Source organism: Salvia hispanica, chromosome 3, assembly GCF_029641045.1.
Source record: "Salvia hispanica isolate PSC_SH4W2 chromosome 3, Shi_PSC_v1, whole genome shotgun sequence".
NCBI classification, from domain to species: domain Eukaryota; kingdom Viridiplantae; phylum Streptophyta; class Magnoliopsida; order Lamiales; family Lamiaceae; genus Salvia; species Salvia hispanica.
The window spans coordinates 29,385,987-29,402,373 of record NC_142694.1 but is presented as its reverse complement, the minus strand read 5'-3'; the positions used below and the strand labels follow the sequence as shown (position 1 = coordinate 29,402,373).

The following is a 16,387-nucleotide window of genomic DNA, read 5'->3' as shown; positions in this document are numbered from 1 at the left end:
ATCATAACACAAATATAATCTTTTCAATTTTCATCCTATATTTACACAATTAAAGTATTTATTTAATATATTTAAGTTAGTCTGCAATTAATTAAATAATACTGCTAAGTTTGTAAAATAAAATATAGAAATAAATGAAATTAATTAAAATTAAGTCTAAACTCATAAAATTTGTATAGCTTTCTTAATATAAATAGTAGTGTATATTATATTGTCACATTATTCAAACAAACAAGATGCATAAAGTCGTTATTTTAAGTGATAGCTTATGTATGAAATAAGAAATTTGTCTTTTTCCAATATTAAAAATGCATGTAGTGTTTTGCAATGCATATCAAGTTATGCTAAGCTCTATATACAATGAATTTAGAATAAATATATTTTGAAATACTAAAATCTTTGTGATACGCACTAACCAATAAATTATAGTACTAGATTCCTTCTAAGGTAGTTGAATTGTATTCCTTTTGGGTTAATCCTTTATACTCCACTTACTATAGTACTTCGCATCCTTTATTCAAAAAAATAGTTTGTGAAAAAATAAAAACCGTAATAAATACTCCATACTTGCTATAATTTTTATTTTTGGAGATAGTCTTTTATTTTCTTATTTTCATGAGTGAATAGAGAGACCATTTTTAATATTCAGAAAAGCAGTGGAGTACTAATTTTCAGGAGTATCATCGAATCACATAGGTATAAGTTTTGTGGCTTAATTGTTATTTATATGTGTAGTAAAGTATGAAAAACTAACATAACCAATAGTCAATGTATGATACGTATTGGATGGCCTTATAGTATTAGTACAGAGTACACATAATTATAGTTTTGTCTTTTTATTAATCATCATCGTTAATCAATTAAACAAAGAAAATGTTTCATCCATCCCAAGATAATTAATGTGTTTCTTTTCATTACTAATTTTAAGAAAATAACATAACTTAAGTAGAGGAAAAATAAAGTATATAAAGAAAAGAATAAATTAGGAGAGTAAATAAAATAAATATGAAGTATAGAAGAAACTGAAGTAAGCTAATTTAAAGGATTGTATTTTAAAAAACAAAAAAGAAAAATAACTCAATTATAAAGGCAATACCACTACATTACGAGGAATGCTAAACTCTCATTTTTGCGATGACAGACCAACCAAGTGACATGCTAAATAAGAGTTTGGTAGGATAGAAGTATGATAAACTGTCATTTTTGCGATGACATGATCATGGCATGCATGTACATATTTACTACTCTTGTTATGCTTCGAAATTTCTCTCTACAACATAATTTTATTTAGTCTATCATGGGAACAATAGTTTTGGCATTTCTAAAATTGGGTTAGTGTAACGATATTCGTGTGCCCTGCTCCTAAATAACTATTGACAGTATCTATTTGTTAGATTACATTACTGTTTAAAAGCAGAAGTAAAATAGTCTACGTCCTGATATAACAAAAATTCAATCAAGCAAAGGAATTAAGAAGTATAGAGTGTGTTCATTGTTTCCAGAAATGAGATGATGTCTTGCCAAATTGAGTTACACGGCGTTGAGCTCTTGCAGCTCTCAGCAGCAGCCGGGCAAGGTTAAGCTAGGCGCTCTCAAACCCAAATATTCGGAAAACACCTGGTCATTACAACAGCAAGGTGATTTTTCATAGAAAGGGAACTTCATTCACATTTACCTATCCTTGAAAAGAATAGTACCTTCATCAGTCTGGTATTTGTTCTTGTCGTCTCCAGCATATGCAAGTAAGTTGTACTTGGGATTCCACTCCACACTGTTCATAGCTGCTCGGCATGGAATTTGGTGGACTGGTCGGCCTGTGTGAACATTGGACTGTGGAAACTTTAGCATAATAGCTGACAAAGCGAAATTCCAGACTACTGCAGCATTATCTCAATAATAATGGGGTCATTTTTGCTTTGTAAGGTCTTATGTTACATGATGTATAATATCTAAATGTTAGACTGTTAGTACATAATAACCCAAGCCCATTACATATAATCTAACACCACTCTGTTTGATGATATCATGCATATATATATATATATATATGGATGTATTCAAATAATAACTAGAAATTAAATACTAACAAAGATCAAGTATCAACCACTAGATTTGTTGTCTGATGATTTTGGCTTAACATAATGTCATGTGGAATTTCATTTTCATTTATTTTATTAGAAAAGGGTACGACTACCACCCCTATATATGGTATTAAGTACCTAAAATCTCTCAATCTTTTCATAATACAATCCTAAATAATCTACACATTATATGTAGCTATTGAATATCTTTATTTTACTTGAATATTCCATATAATCTATATCTATTTTTCTACTGCACGATGTCATTCATTCTCATCTATATTCATAACATATAGTGTTGACAGTTGAATTGTTGTGTATTGATACGTCCACTTATACGTGTTGACATTGATAATAATTTCTCTAACAAACACATGTCCTAAGAGATGAACTTATCTCTAACAAACCGATGACTATATTCCTAAAACAATAAACAAGTAAAAGATATATTGCAGGAAACTGATCGGTATCAAAGTGCTATACTGAAGCTGGAGCATACAAGTTCAGGCACACTCACAATATCAATGAACAAGTCCTCACTGGCAGAAGCAATGTATTCTCCAGTGTGATTGAAACTAATAGTCCGAACAGGCCACCTAGCAAGATAAAGAATTGGTCAAGTTTTCTCAACTTGATGAAATTCGCACAAATTTAGGATCCTATTATAAATAATATTTTGTCTCTCTCTCAGTGGAGAAGCCATGGGGAAGGTTCAGAAGATAGAAGGAGAAAACAATTTACTCGAGTTTTGTGAATGTACGGACACAAAGCATCTCCTTTATATCCCAGAGGCTGACTAATGAGTCGGCACTTCCCACAGCAAAATACCTACACAAGGATAAAAAAGAGTTCCAGAAAGATTGTATTGAAATTTAGCAATCATTTTTTACTCAGAGGTCAACCCCCTCATATTAGATTAGGTTTTCATAGTTGCACGCCCTGGATACATAAAATGACCATTCTATTTTAATATGCACAGAGTAAAAAGGAATCAGATGTTGATCTGAGATGCACCTTCCCGCAGGGTCAATCGCAATACAATAGCAACCTGCTGTATGAGCCATGAGGGTACCAACTGCTCGGAGTGATGGATAGGCAAGCACTTCAACAGTACCTACAATGGAGCAGTACCAGAAAAGGAGAGGGGGGACTACATAGTCAGGCATCAAACAGCAACGTCAAGACAAGACAACAAAAAACATGACCATTTCCTGTTCTCACCATTCCCAGTAGTTAAAAAGAACATATCACCCGTCATGTTCCATGCTATCTCATTCACCTGATACGTAACAAAAGGTGAATGTTGGTATTAAAATCTCTCTATTTCAGTGTCTTGCACCATTCTGATACTAAACACTTAAACAGGCAGAGCATGGAAGTAAGTGTAGCAAGATATGCTGCTTCAATCAGAACACCGATAACAGTTGAGATCAGTCCAAATTAATTTGACAAACCACTGAAAGACTCAAGTTAAAAAGACTTAATCCTTGTAAGAGAAAGGGATCAAGGAAGAAATGGAACATGTATTTTTGCAACCAAGAATCAACAACAATTGAAAATAAAAAGGGAACACTCGAAAAAAAAGGTCAAAGTTCATCTAGTTATGAAGAGAATAACTATAACTATATGAAGACTAAGGAGGTGTTTGGTATGAAGTAATAGAGGAGAGTATCAATTGGCCATTTCTACCTCCATTCCATTTATAGCTTGGTTAAATTTTTTCTATGAATCGCCATGCTTACCTTATTAGGAATAGTCATTCCTTCCTCAACCCATGGTATTAACAATTTGTACCTTTAAACCTGGCTTCTTTCTTTGTTGGTGCACTTACAAATTACAAGATTTAGTATCTTATGAATGGAATCAATCGAGGAACCAAGATTAATTACTTTTGCATAAATTGTGCATACCAAGCATAGGAATCACCAAAGGTCTGTCATTTGTTTCCTTTCCTACCTCAGTTTGTTCCCCCTTCATTCCGTTTTATCATATTAAGCACCTCGTAAATGTTTAACAATTGGACATTTCTGGAAACTTATTAAGGGATAACATACAAGAATGAGTCAATTGAAAATATACCTCATAGTTGAACTTGCGCTTATGTATGGGCTTAAACTTGCGTACATCTAATATTGTTAACTCGTCGTCCTGAAGTACGTAGAAAAAAACAAGTGAGACCATTGGATGCTGACAGTAACACGTGTTATCATTCAACAACACCTGGGTTAGAAATATTGTACCCGATTACCAACAGCGATGTGGGTTCCATCAGGCTTATAAGTAATATTAATGTTTTCCCCACTGAGTTCTGCTTGCTGTGAACATTTTCCACCTGCAAGTCACAGGAAAAACAATATAAAGAATTTTTTAACACCAACCAAGCATTTATGGAGGAGAGGCAGATGAAATAGTGAGCCAGGCAAGTCGCATGATATCCAACTCCATGAAGTTCCTTGTAGGCATGCTTTCCACCCATTGTTGGATTTAAGAATAAGTATTAACAATCCATTGCTGAATAATGGTAATTTATTCAATATCCACTGCATGATATCCAACTTCATGTAGTTCCTTGTAGGCATGTATATTTTCATTATGAAGGAGAATATTTAATAATTACCGTTAATACTTGAAAATCTTAAATCCAACAATAGGTGGAAAGCAGGCACAGACAGACAAATAAATTTGATAATGTAACCATTTGAAGTTGATTATTTACTGAACTTGAAATTTAAGATTCTCCAAGATAAACACAAAAGAAATCTAATGGCTTAACTTTAAATCAGAATAAAAATATCAGGCCTTCAATATAGACACAAAACGAAAGTTTCTGATTCCCATAATTGTTTAAGTTAGGGCAGCATAACTTACTACGAGCATCCCATAAGCGAACAGTCTTGTCACCGGATGCTGTTGCAATCAAATCTGCATGCTTCGGATCCCAGCATAGCTGATCTACACTATCAGAATGCCCCTTCAGCTCAATATCTTTAACCTTACCCTGCATTCTCAGATTAATATCGATCAAAACCTAAAAAATAAGAGCAACTGAGCAAGCATAGTCATGATGATCACAGAAGGAAGCCCCAAAACTTGTGAGATGGGAAATGATAAAACTAACATTTAGATGTTATGGCATTCACTTTCAGAAGCCAAAGGCCTATCAACCTCCAATATCAAGATAATGAACAAGAAGGGAACTTCTTGAGCAAATGCACCATGCATTTCACACAAACTGATGAAAACACGGGGAGGAAACTCCTATACTAACTACTAAGTTTCACTTCCACCCCAGCTGCGCCTTACATGCATCAGCTGTTTTACCATATAATGTGGTTCTACCAATATGCTCCACAAGAAAAAAATGAACAAACTTAATATGCCAGCTCTAAAGTCAAGAATCATAACTTTCTAAACGAAAAGAAAAACAAGCTAATCTTTATGAGTGGAGAAAATACAGTACAAGGATTAAGCTCTTACTCAAGTATAGAGGTTATCCAATCTAGAAAGTACAATTCCAATTTCTAACAGATTGGTTTTATAGTAATATTGGTTGGTGCATAACAACCTACTCTAAGCTCAAACCTATGCTATACCTTCTCTAAATGTTCCACAGAATCCTTGCAAGTTCTTCAAATACTTCCAAACCAGAGGAACCACATATCAGAGAGAACAGTCCCCAAAATACATTACCCTTCCCAAATTAGATAAAATAATATAAAGTTCAGACAAAAGCACGGTAGTTATTGTAGTCTAAATTCTCATTTTGTAACACTCAGCAAATAAACTGAATAAAATAAAGAGCCAGACGATGTGAGTCAAGTCTTCAATCTTCTTGTATAACAGCTTCCAGATTTGGAGCTATAGATTGTGAAAACAATATATACACAAGTTCATTATATAATGGATTTTGAATCCTCCATTTTGGTCAATTTTGGGATTCAAGAAAAAGTCAGTTGAAGAATCCTTCCCCTATATTCTCTGCTCAATTCCAATTCTCCAATTGATACAGAAACTTAACCCTAAGCTTCATGATAATAAAATTAATATAGTTAATCCTAAGGAGGCTGGCCCGAAAGGTTGCTTTAGTATTTAGTACCACACTGGAGACAAAAATACAAGGGAATAATACAGCACATGCAGCAAATTTAGCACATTTTTAACTAGTTTCATCTAAATGTCTATGCACACTAATCACTTGCTTACTTTGTAGCAGAAGAGTTCCCAATATGCAGCAATATTTGTTGTGAGCTTAAACAACAACACTACCGGAAACAAACAATAGAAATTAGAGCTTAATGCAAACCAAAATGAAGCATGATTGGATCTTTACATGGCCGTGAGGTTCAATGTGCCAAACTCGGGCTGTCTGATCGACAGAACCAGAGGCCAGTTTCGTGCCTGCGCAATTCCATGCCACCGAATGCACCTGTAAGTAATAAGAGCGATGCGGAAATAGATCAACTGAAATCCCTAGATAAGGAAATTAAGAGAGCGGTTTGCTAGGGTCTATAGAGGGCTGAACCTTTTTCTTATGGCCTTGGTACTCTCTACTGTGGAGTGTGTTGAACGGTATGGTCTCATCCATCAGCTATGCAATTTTGTCCCGCCAAATCCTACAACTCTTAATCCTAAATGTTGTGAAATTTTGAGAACTTAATTAGGACTCCCCAACCATCCTGCAAAACCCATATTTGGAGTAGAATTCACCTCCAACCATACACCAAAGACGCAGTAGCACTGTAGCTACTGCATTTCACTTTATGAAGGTTCTGAAAATTGCAATTGGATTCCTCATAATTATGTATTCTGGAATAGAAGCTAGGAATTACCTGATTTACGGAGATGCTTGACGATTGAAGAAGTTGGCTAAGAAATTTTTCTGAGATGCAGAGAGAAACGAAAAAGAGAGGGGGGGAAGAAGGAGCGGCGAAATTTTCTGTAGAGAGAGAAAATTATAGTATTTCGGTTTAAATTAGTACTAGTAGCATTTAATGGGCTCGGTCATAATTAAAAATTAAAATTCATACACTCCATGTATTTGTAGATAGGATATAGATGGTTTTAAAATGGTGAAAGTTTATGTTATGTGTTTATTAGTACTCCTTGTTTTAGGAGTAGCCGGTTTTTATCAATTATTTAGTAAAAAATTAATTAATGTTCATTTTAAACTATATAAATTAATACTTAATTATTTATTCTGTATAATTTATGATATTATATACAATATGATATTTAATATTATTGGAAAATAAATTAATTTATACACCTCGTAACATGAACAATTGTATTAAATTATTTAATTATGTTTGAAAAATTATTGATAAAGTGTCGCAGGGTTAATGTGTAATTTAAATAAATATTTAGGTAAGATTGAAAAAAAAAATAGAGGTGAATATTGAAATAATTTTTGGATATGAATTTGGTGTAAATGGTTGGAGTAAAATTACTGTCTGATGTGATAGAACTGGAAAAATGGATTTGAGTTTGGAATAAGCAAGTGGTTATAGCATCCACAGTGGGACGAATATCCCGGCGGACATCCCGACGGACTTCCCAAAAACGCCTCCTGCCATGTCATAAGGATCTCCCACTGCACTGCCACGTTATAAGGGCATCCCACTGCACAATGGAGGACATCCCCAAGGACATTCCGACGGACATCCACAATAATAAAAAAATTCACAAATTCACCAAATTAAACAACTTACGGACGGAAAAAGTGCAATGATAATTTCATTAAATAAAAAAATAAAAAAAAAAGTACATTTCAACAAAAAAAAATACTAAACAAATTATATTATAAATAACAACGACGACCCCTCCGCGTCCATAGCTCTTCAACTATATCGTTCTGGAGTCGAATATGGACTTGTCGTTGGTGCATGTCGGCAAATGCATGGACCCGATCGGCTTCTTCATGGGGTGTCCCCTTACGTACATTGGCAGTGGCCACGCCGTGGCTTGGACCGGCAGCATCAACATCATCATTGACCCAATCAGACTGTGCTGGACCTTCATCTTCGACAATCATGTTGTGCATAATAATACATGCGTACATGACATAAGCGATGTTGTCAATATACCACAGCCGTGATGGACCTTTCACTACCGTCCATTGAACCTGGAGCACACCAAATGCCCGCTCCACATCCTTGCGCGATGCCTCACGACAACTCGCAAAATAGACCTTTTTTTCTTTTGTTGCGCATCTGACCGTCTTCACAAAGACGGGCCACATAAAGTATATCCCATCCGCCAAATAATAACTTATATTGTGCTGGTTGCCGTTGGCGACGAAACCGACGGCCGGACCAAAGCCCATGCACCACTCGTTGAAAAGGGGTGACGACTGGAGGACGTTGATGTCGTTGTTCGACCCGGCCTCCAAAATACGCATGCCAAAACCACAGCCGGTAGTCAGCTATCACCTTAAGGATCATCGTGGGATTCTTGCCCCTGGAACCGGTAGTGTATACCCCTTTCCAGGCGGCGAGGCAGTTCTTCCAATCCCAATGCATACAATCGATGCTGCCCAACATCCTCAAAAACCTGTGCTGACTCCCGTGCATATCCAACAGAGCCTGGCAATCTTCGGGAGTAGGCTTCCGAAGATACCTATTGTCACGACCGCACTTAGCTAAGGATAGCAAGGTCGGCTTACCGTGACAAGGGGAGGATTTAAAGAAGCGGGGAAGAAAAAGGGAACATCAAGCAATTGAACATAACTCAATATAATTGGAATAACTTAACAGAATCGTAGTATCATCCCGAAAAAGTATAAACTCAAAAGAAGTAATAAATCAGCGGAAGCATTCGGGATAAAAGGAAATATGTCATGTGCGAAGACATGACATATTTAGAAAGTTAAGACAAATTCTTCATCGGCTTTGCTCAACACCCACCCGCCCGTCGCCGCTCAACCTGCACATTTTAAAAAAGTACATGTAGGGCTGAGTACTTGATATACTCAGTGAACAATTGCCAAAATATACTTTACATTCAAACTAGTTTTGTCAAGCCATCACTGAGTGAGCTCAGGGATTATCTTAAAAAGGCCCAAGTACACTAAACTCTTTTCCTCTGTAAACTATGACTGTTCAGTCTATTTTCCTGTAGCATATACCATATTTGAACCTGTGTGAACCGGAAATGTGGCCACATTCCAAGTCACTGGACCGGCCAACTCGAAGGATGGCTCACGATCCCTGGTGTACACTAATCCAAGTAGAGTTTGCGGCCCTACTGGGACCCGAAATCGATTAACTAACCTGGTCTAGTAGGGAGGCTCCCCTTACTAGACAAACAAATAGGTATTGCTAAAAACAGAATATGGCAAGACAAAACATACTTAGAATTTAAATAACTGAAATCATGCTGAAAGAGATCTCATAATAATACGTTGGGTACAAAAGCCCACAGAATAACTGAATAGTAAACAGAAAGCCCACCTCGTTAGCTTAATTTCCTTAACTTGGATTTTCTTATTCTGACTTCAACTTGCTTGCGGAAATAGCCCTGTTGTTGGAGCTCACTGCCTCTATTTACTTTTTCTATCTTAACTCTTATTTTGTTCTCCTCTCAGAATTTGGATGTGATGAAACTGGAGAATAACCTAGCATATAGAAACATATATGATGGCTATTGTTGGGAGTGATGATATATGCTTTGCTGGAAATTTTTCAAGGCGGTGGAAGGATTTGGCAGATTCTACAGAAGACACGTTGAGTTGGGAGTTGCATATTTGAAAGTTTATTGGGCTGTTAAATACAAATAAAGAGGGCATACAGATGGGCTCTCCCAATAATGGTCTTAAAAATAAAGATTGGGCTAAAAATATTTCATAGGCCCAACAATTATATGTAAATTTTCTTACATTTTATTTCAATTATGGGAATGTAGGGATGTTCATGAATTTGTAAACCCATGTCTTGGTGTATTAGTGGTCTATCAATTACTTCAAAAGTGAAATCCCTTTTTTTTCATTCATATCTTTTAATTGATTTGGTTGAGGAAACAAGAAATTAATATGCAAAAGCAACTTGGGATTTTAGATAATATTCTGCTAAATGTTTGATCTTTTTATATATATATATATATATATATATATAGAGAGAGAGAGAGAGAGTTGTGATCAATGTCGAACCATTCTTAAGGGCCGAACTAGAGACTAAATTAGGGCCTTCCATTTTCTTAATCTTGTGGCTATGATTAATTTACAATTTATTTTTAATTTTATTCAATTAAAACATGCTCAGGGGTATTTTAGGAAATTACAAATTACTATCCAAATATGCAAAACTTGCTGATCACGTTCTCCTTCACATCGTCGACGAATCAATTCTCGTTCTCCTTCAATTCTCGTTCAATCGCAATTCGTCATTCTCCTTCAATTCTCTTTCAATTCTCGTTCAATTCACGATCTGCGGTCCACGATCTTCAATTCGTCGATCGCGTTCAATTCTTCAATCAAGTTCTTCTACAATCTTCTTCAATCTGCCTTCCACGAACGATCGCGTTCTACTTTAAATTACGAACTGCCTTTGATTCACCATCGTGTTTTACTCCAATTTGGCAATATTCTGACTCTCATGGAGAATATCGACCGATTCGGATCTACATCAACAAATTCTGAGGTTGAAGACGGATTAGGATCTACTTCAACTGGATCTACTTCAACTGGATCGATTATGGATGATCTTACTAATCTAGGAGGATCTCTTTTTGACACGGATTCTGATTCAGATTTAGAGCCAGAATTAGATAATACCACAGTTGAAGGTTCGTAACTTTTTTCAATCGAGCAATGTGTTATTTTCGATGTTTTTCATGTCTGTAGTGTAGACATATTAATAATGAAGTAAATGGTCGGAAATATGAGCTAAAAACTGAACTTCTGTTCTTGTTGAATATTAAATGCTTATATTATTGTAGTGTATATGCGATTTGTACTCATAATAAAGTAAAGTTTTGTTATCCTGAAGTAATAACAAGTAAAACTGAACTTCTGTTCTTATTGAATATTAAATTCTGATATTATTGTAGTGTATATGCGATTTGTACTCTTCATGAAGTAAAATTAAGTTATCCTGAAGTAATATCCATTAAAACTGAACTTCTATTCTTATTGAATATTAAATTCTGATATTATTGTAGTGTATATGCGATTTGTACTCATAATGAAGTAAAGTTTTGTTATCCTGAAGTAATAACAAGTAAAACTGAACTTCTGTTCTTATTGAATATTAAATTCCGATATTATTGTAGTGTATATGCGATTTGTACTCTTCATGAAGTAAAATTAAGTTATCCTGAAGTAATATCCATTAAAACTGAATAAGGTTCTTATTGAATATTAAATTCTGATATTATTGTAGTGTATATGTGATTTGTACTCATAATGAAGTAAAGTTTTGTTATCCTGAAGTAATAACAAGTAAAACTGAACTTCTGTTCTTATTGAATATTAAATTCTGATATTATTGTAGTGTATATGCGATTTGTACTCTTCATGAAGTAAAATTAAGTTATCCTGAAGTAATATCCATTAAAACTGAACTTCTATTCTTATTGAATATTAAATTCCTATATTAATAATGAAGTAAATCACTGTTAAAATGAATTAATAAAATATTATAATGAAGTAACATCTTTAACTGATGTGTTGTTTGCACATTAAAGTATGCCATTAATTCGACTAAATTGTTGTTATAATGAAGTAATAAAACAACTAAATGAACTAAACTGTTGTTATAATGAACTAAATTTGTAGGCATAAATTGTTTGTTTTAGTTTTCCACTGACAGTAGTTTGCATGTTTTATATCAGTGTCATACCTACCTGACTGTCCATCCCAACTAAAGCCCTATGTAGGACAGATTTTTCCTAAACTTGATGATGCTACCGAGTTCTATAATAAGTATGCACGGTATGTTGGGTTTGACACTCGTAAACATGGATCAAAGAAGGAGGGGGATCTTGTCACATGGTTATATGTTGTGTGTAGTAGAGAAGGTGAGAAGAAAAATAAAATGCAAGGGCAGTCAAAACGAAGACGATCTTCTAGGAAGTGTTTTTGCAAGTCTAAAATTGGGATTAAGTTTTCTAAGGGAATTGGTTATGTTGTCAAACAGTTTGAAGAAAAACATAATCATGATATGGTTGAGGGACGCCATAGGCGATTCATGAGGCTGAATCGCAACATTGATCTAATGCATCAGAAATTTATATTAGATTGTGCAAGTGCAAACATAGGTCCTACGTTGACTTTTAAGTTGCTGAATGAGGTTCTTGGTGGGCTGGATTATGTTGGGTGTATGGTTGTAGAAGTTCGAAACTATAGGCGCGACTTGAGAGCATTTACTCGTGGGGCAGATGCACAGATGATACTTAATGAAATGAGCCGAAAGAAGGAGAATTGTCCGGCATTCACTTATGATTTTGAGGTGAACTCCAAAGATAGGCTCACTCGTCTTTTCTGGTGTGATCCCATTGCTAAGAAGAATTTCCATCTCTACGGTGATATAGTATCGTTTGACACAACCTATTCAACTAATAGGTATGAAGTATGTTGTTTATAGTAAAATGATTATTGATGTGATCAACTTGCATATGCATGAAACATTTACTTTAGGTACTAGTAACTGTCAATAATGAATTAATAGTCTACTGGAATGAAGTGAATGCATAATTATTTAGAATTCTTAGTTGAATGTAGTAAAACTCCGATAAGATGAAGTATTTACCAAACAAAATGAACTAACTTATAATGCTGTTTATAGTAAAATGATTATTGATGTGATCAACTTGCATATACATGAAATATTGACTTTAGGTACTAGTAACTGTCAATAATGAATTAATAGTCTACTGGAATGAAGTGAGTGCATAATTATTTAGAATTCTTAGTTGAATGTAGTAAAACTAGGACAAGATGAAGTATTTAATTAACAGAATGAACTAACTTATAATTCATGTACTGCATAACATTTACTGAATCTTTTTGATGAATTGATTTAATGCAGGTACTGCATGATATTTGCACCGTTCACAGGAAAAGACAACCATGGAAGACCTGTAACATTTGGTGCAGACTTATTATCTAAGGAAAATGCCGATTCTTTCTCATGGTTGTTTGAACGTTTTGTCAAATGCATGGGTTCTGCACCAAAATTGATTATTACTGATCAGGATTTGGGAATGAAGGTTGCTGTGGAAAGAGTCCTTGTTGATACAAGACATCGATGGTGCATGTGGCACATCATGTTTAAAGTTGTGGAAAAGTTACCAAAGAGTCAACTTGGTAATGAAGATTTGAAAAAGGAGTTAAATAGTTGTGTTTGGTCTGAGTTGATAGAGCCTGAAGAATTTGAAGAATCCTGGAATAATGTAATGGAAAAATATGGGCTGAAGGACAATGAGTGGTTTACCTCTATGTTTGACTCACGAAAATATTGGGTACGTATCCTTCTTTGGAAACACATTTTCTGTCTGCTGAAGTATATTAGCCAATAAATGAAGTATTTTTATTACTTGATGAACTACAGGTTCCTGTATATTTTAGGGATTTTCCAATGAGTTCACTGATAAAGACCACATCGATCTCAGAATATATTCTTCAAGAGGTACTCCAAGTCTCGATCTAATCTTGTTGAATTTCTTATGTATTACAACAATGCATTGGATGGTCAAAGGAGCAACAATAATAGGCTTGAATACTTGGATTTTAACACAATTCCAACTTTGAAAATAAATTCGGCTCTTGAGAAGCATGCATCAACAATTTATAGTGACAGTGGTTTCAAACTAATTCAGAGTGAGATTGAGGAAGCAGTCGATAATGTCACCATGGTGACAGTGTCAACTGTTGGTGAGAATGAGATTTATGTGTTGAATGATAAGTTCTCAAAGAACTGGACAGTTTCATACTCAATTTCTTGTGGTTCATATGCATGTGGTTGTAAGATGTTTGAGAGGCTTGGGCTCGTTTGCAGTCACATATTTTGGATCTTGAGAAACAAAAAATTGAAGTTAGTCCCTGATGAGTTGCATGGAGGACGCTGGTTGAAGTCTAAATTTGTCAAGCCTGTGCATTTTGGTTTTGATGATAATATTGAGTCATTTATTGCTGTGGATGAGACGAAGCAGGAATACAGTGATATGCATGCAGATTTTTATGATATTGCACGGCTTATAGAGGGAGATGGTGATAAAATTCGTGCATTTAGACATATTATGGCTGAAGGGAAAAAAGAAGTACTTGGTGAGGGAAATGTATTGTCTATAAGTGCAAAGAGACAGATGATTGAGAATTTTTATGGCTCAGAAGTCCCTACTGAAATAGAAGTTCATCCACCTGATGTTGTCAGCACCAAGGGTTCTGGTCGACGTCTTTCACGACTTGAGAAAGAAATAAGAGAGTTGTCGAAGCCTGGAAGGAAATGTGGCAAATGTGGCGAGATTGGTCAGCACGATTCAAGGAATTATGACAAGATACAAGAGTTGAAGAAGAAGAAAAAGAGGAAACAACAATGTTGATGCTTGTTGTTCTTTTCTCTAACAGTAGTTCTGTTTTGTCGTTTATTACTTCAGTGGTATATGTTTTGTTCTTCATTTTTTAAGTTCAGTACTTCAGACCCGTAGTTTCTTATTTCATTTAAAATTTGAATTTGAATTAGTTTAAACTTTTTATGAAAACAGATCATTAGCTTATTGATTGATATGAGTTTATTATATCATTAAATAGAATATTTAGTTCATTTATATGAGTAAATAACACAGCTGTTAGTAGTATTATATAAAAAACAGTTCATACAGTATGACAGTTACTTCATCATACTTAAATATTACCTCAAACAGAGTTAATAAAATGCAAGGTAAAAAATAGTTCATTCAGTACGACATTTACTTCATTATATAGAAATATTACTTCAAACAGAGTTAATAAAATGTAAGGTAAAACTTGTTCATTCATTACGACAATTACTTCATAATACTGAAATATTACTTCAAATAGAGTTAATAAAAGGCAAGGTAACACTGAACTTTGATCACAGCAGTTAAATTTAAACCATAAACCCATACAACGCAGTAAATAGATACTTCATAATAAAAGCCTGATACTTCATTATTATAGATTTTCACTTCATTATTATAATTTATTACTTCATTGTACAAATTAACTACCCAATGAACTATATCTATTATCCAATGCAACATTTAAATCTAATATAGAACAACATTAATAAGCAAAGTACTTTATTTTGAATTGCTCAAAACAGATCTATGTATATATCAAAACTTAATCTGCTAAAATCTTCATTTTTTCTTTAAATATGCTGCAATCATTTTCTCAACATCTATTACATGGCTATTGTTTTCCTCCTTATAGTATGTTTCGGTAACTTGTTTGTTCTTGAAGCTTGTATGGCTGTTATTTGCTAACATCAATGCAGAGCAATACTTGGCCCTCAAGCTTTGGAGAACACCTGAACTTGATTTTTTTAAACCACAGTTCCAACAACCTTCGCGCTCACCCTTGTATGTTTCCATGTGGCGCATTAGAAATACTCCACAGTCTTCAACATTTTCAGAAGTTCTCCATGGCATTTTGAATCTCTGTATTTTAGCATTGGATATTGTCTTGCACTGTTTGTGAAGACCAATGTTGGTGAGGAATTGACAAAAATATGATCTATGCATGTATAATAAAATATATGTTATTTTTAGTTGTGTATCATATGTAAGTGTAATAAAATTAAATCATATGTGAAGAATACAAACCAGCGTCTCTGGAATGTCACTATAATTGGTTGTGAGATCATTGTCGTCGCCATTTTCAGAGTTATCTAGTACAGCAATTCATTTCTTTTGAAGCAAAAGCAAATACCATAATAATGCTCATTCGCACATATGGGGAAAAAGACCTATGTAATGAAGTAAAAGATTACTCGAATGAAGTTAAAAACTGGGAGAATGAAGTATTGTTAAATCTGAAGAATATGAAACAACACAGCAGCTGAATACAAAACAGTAAATAGATAGTTCATATTTAGAGTCTATTACTTCACTTTTAAGTTTTATTACTTCATTTTGGCAATTAACTACTTCATAGGTTTATACAGTATAGCTTTAACTTCATTTTTTCAAATTACTACTTTATAAAAAATTAAGATACTTCAGAATGATGCTTGTACCGTGTCCACATGTTCCCATTTGAAATACGGTATTTCCTTCACCTCTCTGTCCAAGTTGCTGCAGAAGTTTGCAATGATTTTGCTGACATCCATGTTTTGAGGCTTTGTAACAAT

General features: G+C 34.4%; 2 protein-coding genes across 4 annotated transcripts; one reads left to right on the top strand and one right to left on the bottom strand.

Moving 5' to 3' along the window:
• Positions 1 to 1,298: 1,298 nt before the first annotated feature.
• On the bottom strand, positions 1,299 to 7,066 carry TEX1 (Transducin/WD40 repeat-like superfamily protein). Of its 3 annotated transcripts, none has more exons than XM_048110758.2 (12): positions 6,911 to 7,066; positions 6,604 to 6,709; positions 6,412 to 6,507; positions 4,950 to 5,079; positions 4,322 to 4,413; positions 4,161 to 4,229; positions 3,303 to 3,360; positions 3,096 to 3,195; positions 2,823 to 2,909; positions 2,599 to 2,677; positions 1,698 to 1,830; positions 1,299 to 1,617 (listed from the first exon to the last, which is right to left on the bottom strand). In XM_048110758.2, the coding sequence occupies exons 2-12, from the start codon at positions 6,664 to 6,666 to the stop codon at positions 1,583 to 1,585; spliced, it is 942 nt and encodes a 313-aa protein (XP_047966715.1). In that variant the 5' UTR covers positions 6,667 to 6,709; positions 6,911 to 7,066; the 3' UTR covers positions 1,299 to 1,582. The 3 variants fall into 3 exon arrangements, with proteins under 3 accessions (XP_047966715.1, XP_047966716.1, XP_088922975.1); XM_048110759.2 differs by having other exon boundaries at positions 6,604 to 6,757; positions 6,911 to 7,060; XM_089066849.1 differs by having other exon boundaries at positions 6,604 to 6,694; positions 6,911 to 7,038.
• Positions 7,067 to 10,669: 3,603 nt separating this feature from the next.
• Positions 10,670 to 14,615, top strand: LOC148930525 (protein FAR1-RELATED SEQUENCE 5-like). The gene is made up of 4 exons (XM_089066505.1): positions 10,670 to 10,859; positions 11,907 to 12,636; positions 13,103 to 13,535; positions 13,686 to 14,615. The coding sequence occupies exons 1-4, from the start codon at positions 10,670 to 10,672 to the stop codon at positions 14,613 to 14,615; spliced, it is 2,283 nt and encodes a 760-aa protein (XP_088922631.1).
• The last annotated feature ends 1,772 nt before the right edge of the window (positions 14,616 to 16,387 follow it).

Bases quoted from the DNA above. Each gene is read 5' to 3' on its own strand.
- TEX1 (XM_048110758.2), bottom strand. From the start codon at position 6,666: ATGGATGAGACCATACCGTTCAACACACTCCACAGTAGAGAGTACCAA. The intron at 3,196-3,302 runs GTGAGAACAGGA...GCTCCATTGTAG, and splicing joins CTTTTTAACTACTGGGAATG to GTACTGTTGAAGTGCTTGCC. The intron at 1,618-1,697 runs GTACTATTCTTT...TGTAATGACCAG, and splicing joins CAAATACCAGACTGATGAAG to GTGTTTTCCGAATATTTGGG.
- LOC148930525 (XM_089066505.1), top strand. From the start codon at position 10,670: ATGGAGAATATCGACCGATTCGGATCTACATCAACAAATTCTGAGGTT. The intron at 12,637-13,102 runs GTATGAAGTATG...GATTTAATGCAG, and splicing joins ACAACCTATTCAACTAATAG to GTACTGCATGATATTTGCAC. The intron at 13,536-13,685 runs GTACGTATCCTT...CATCGATCTCAG, and splicing joins TTGACTCACGAAAATATTGG to AATATATTCTTCAAGAGGTA.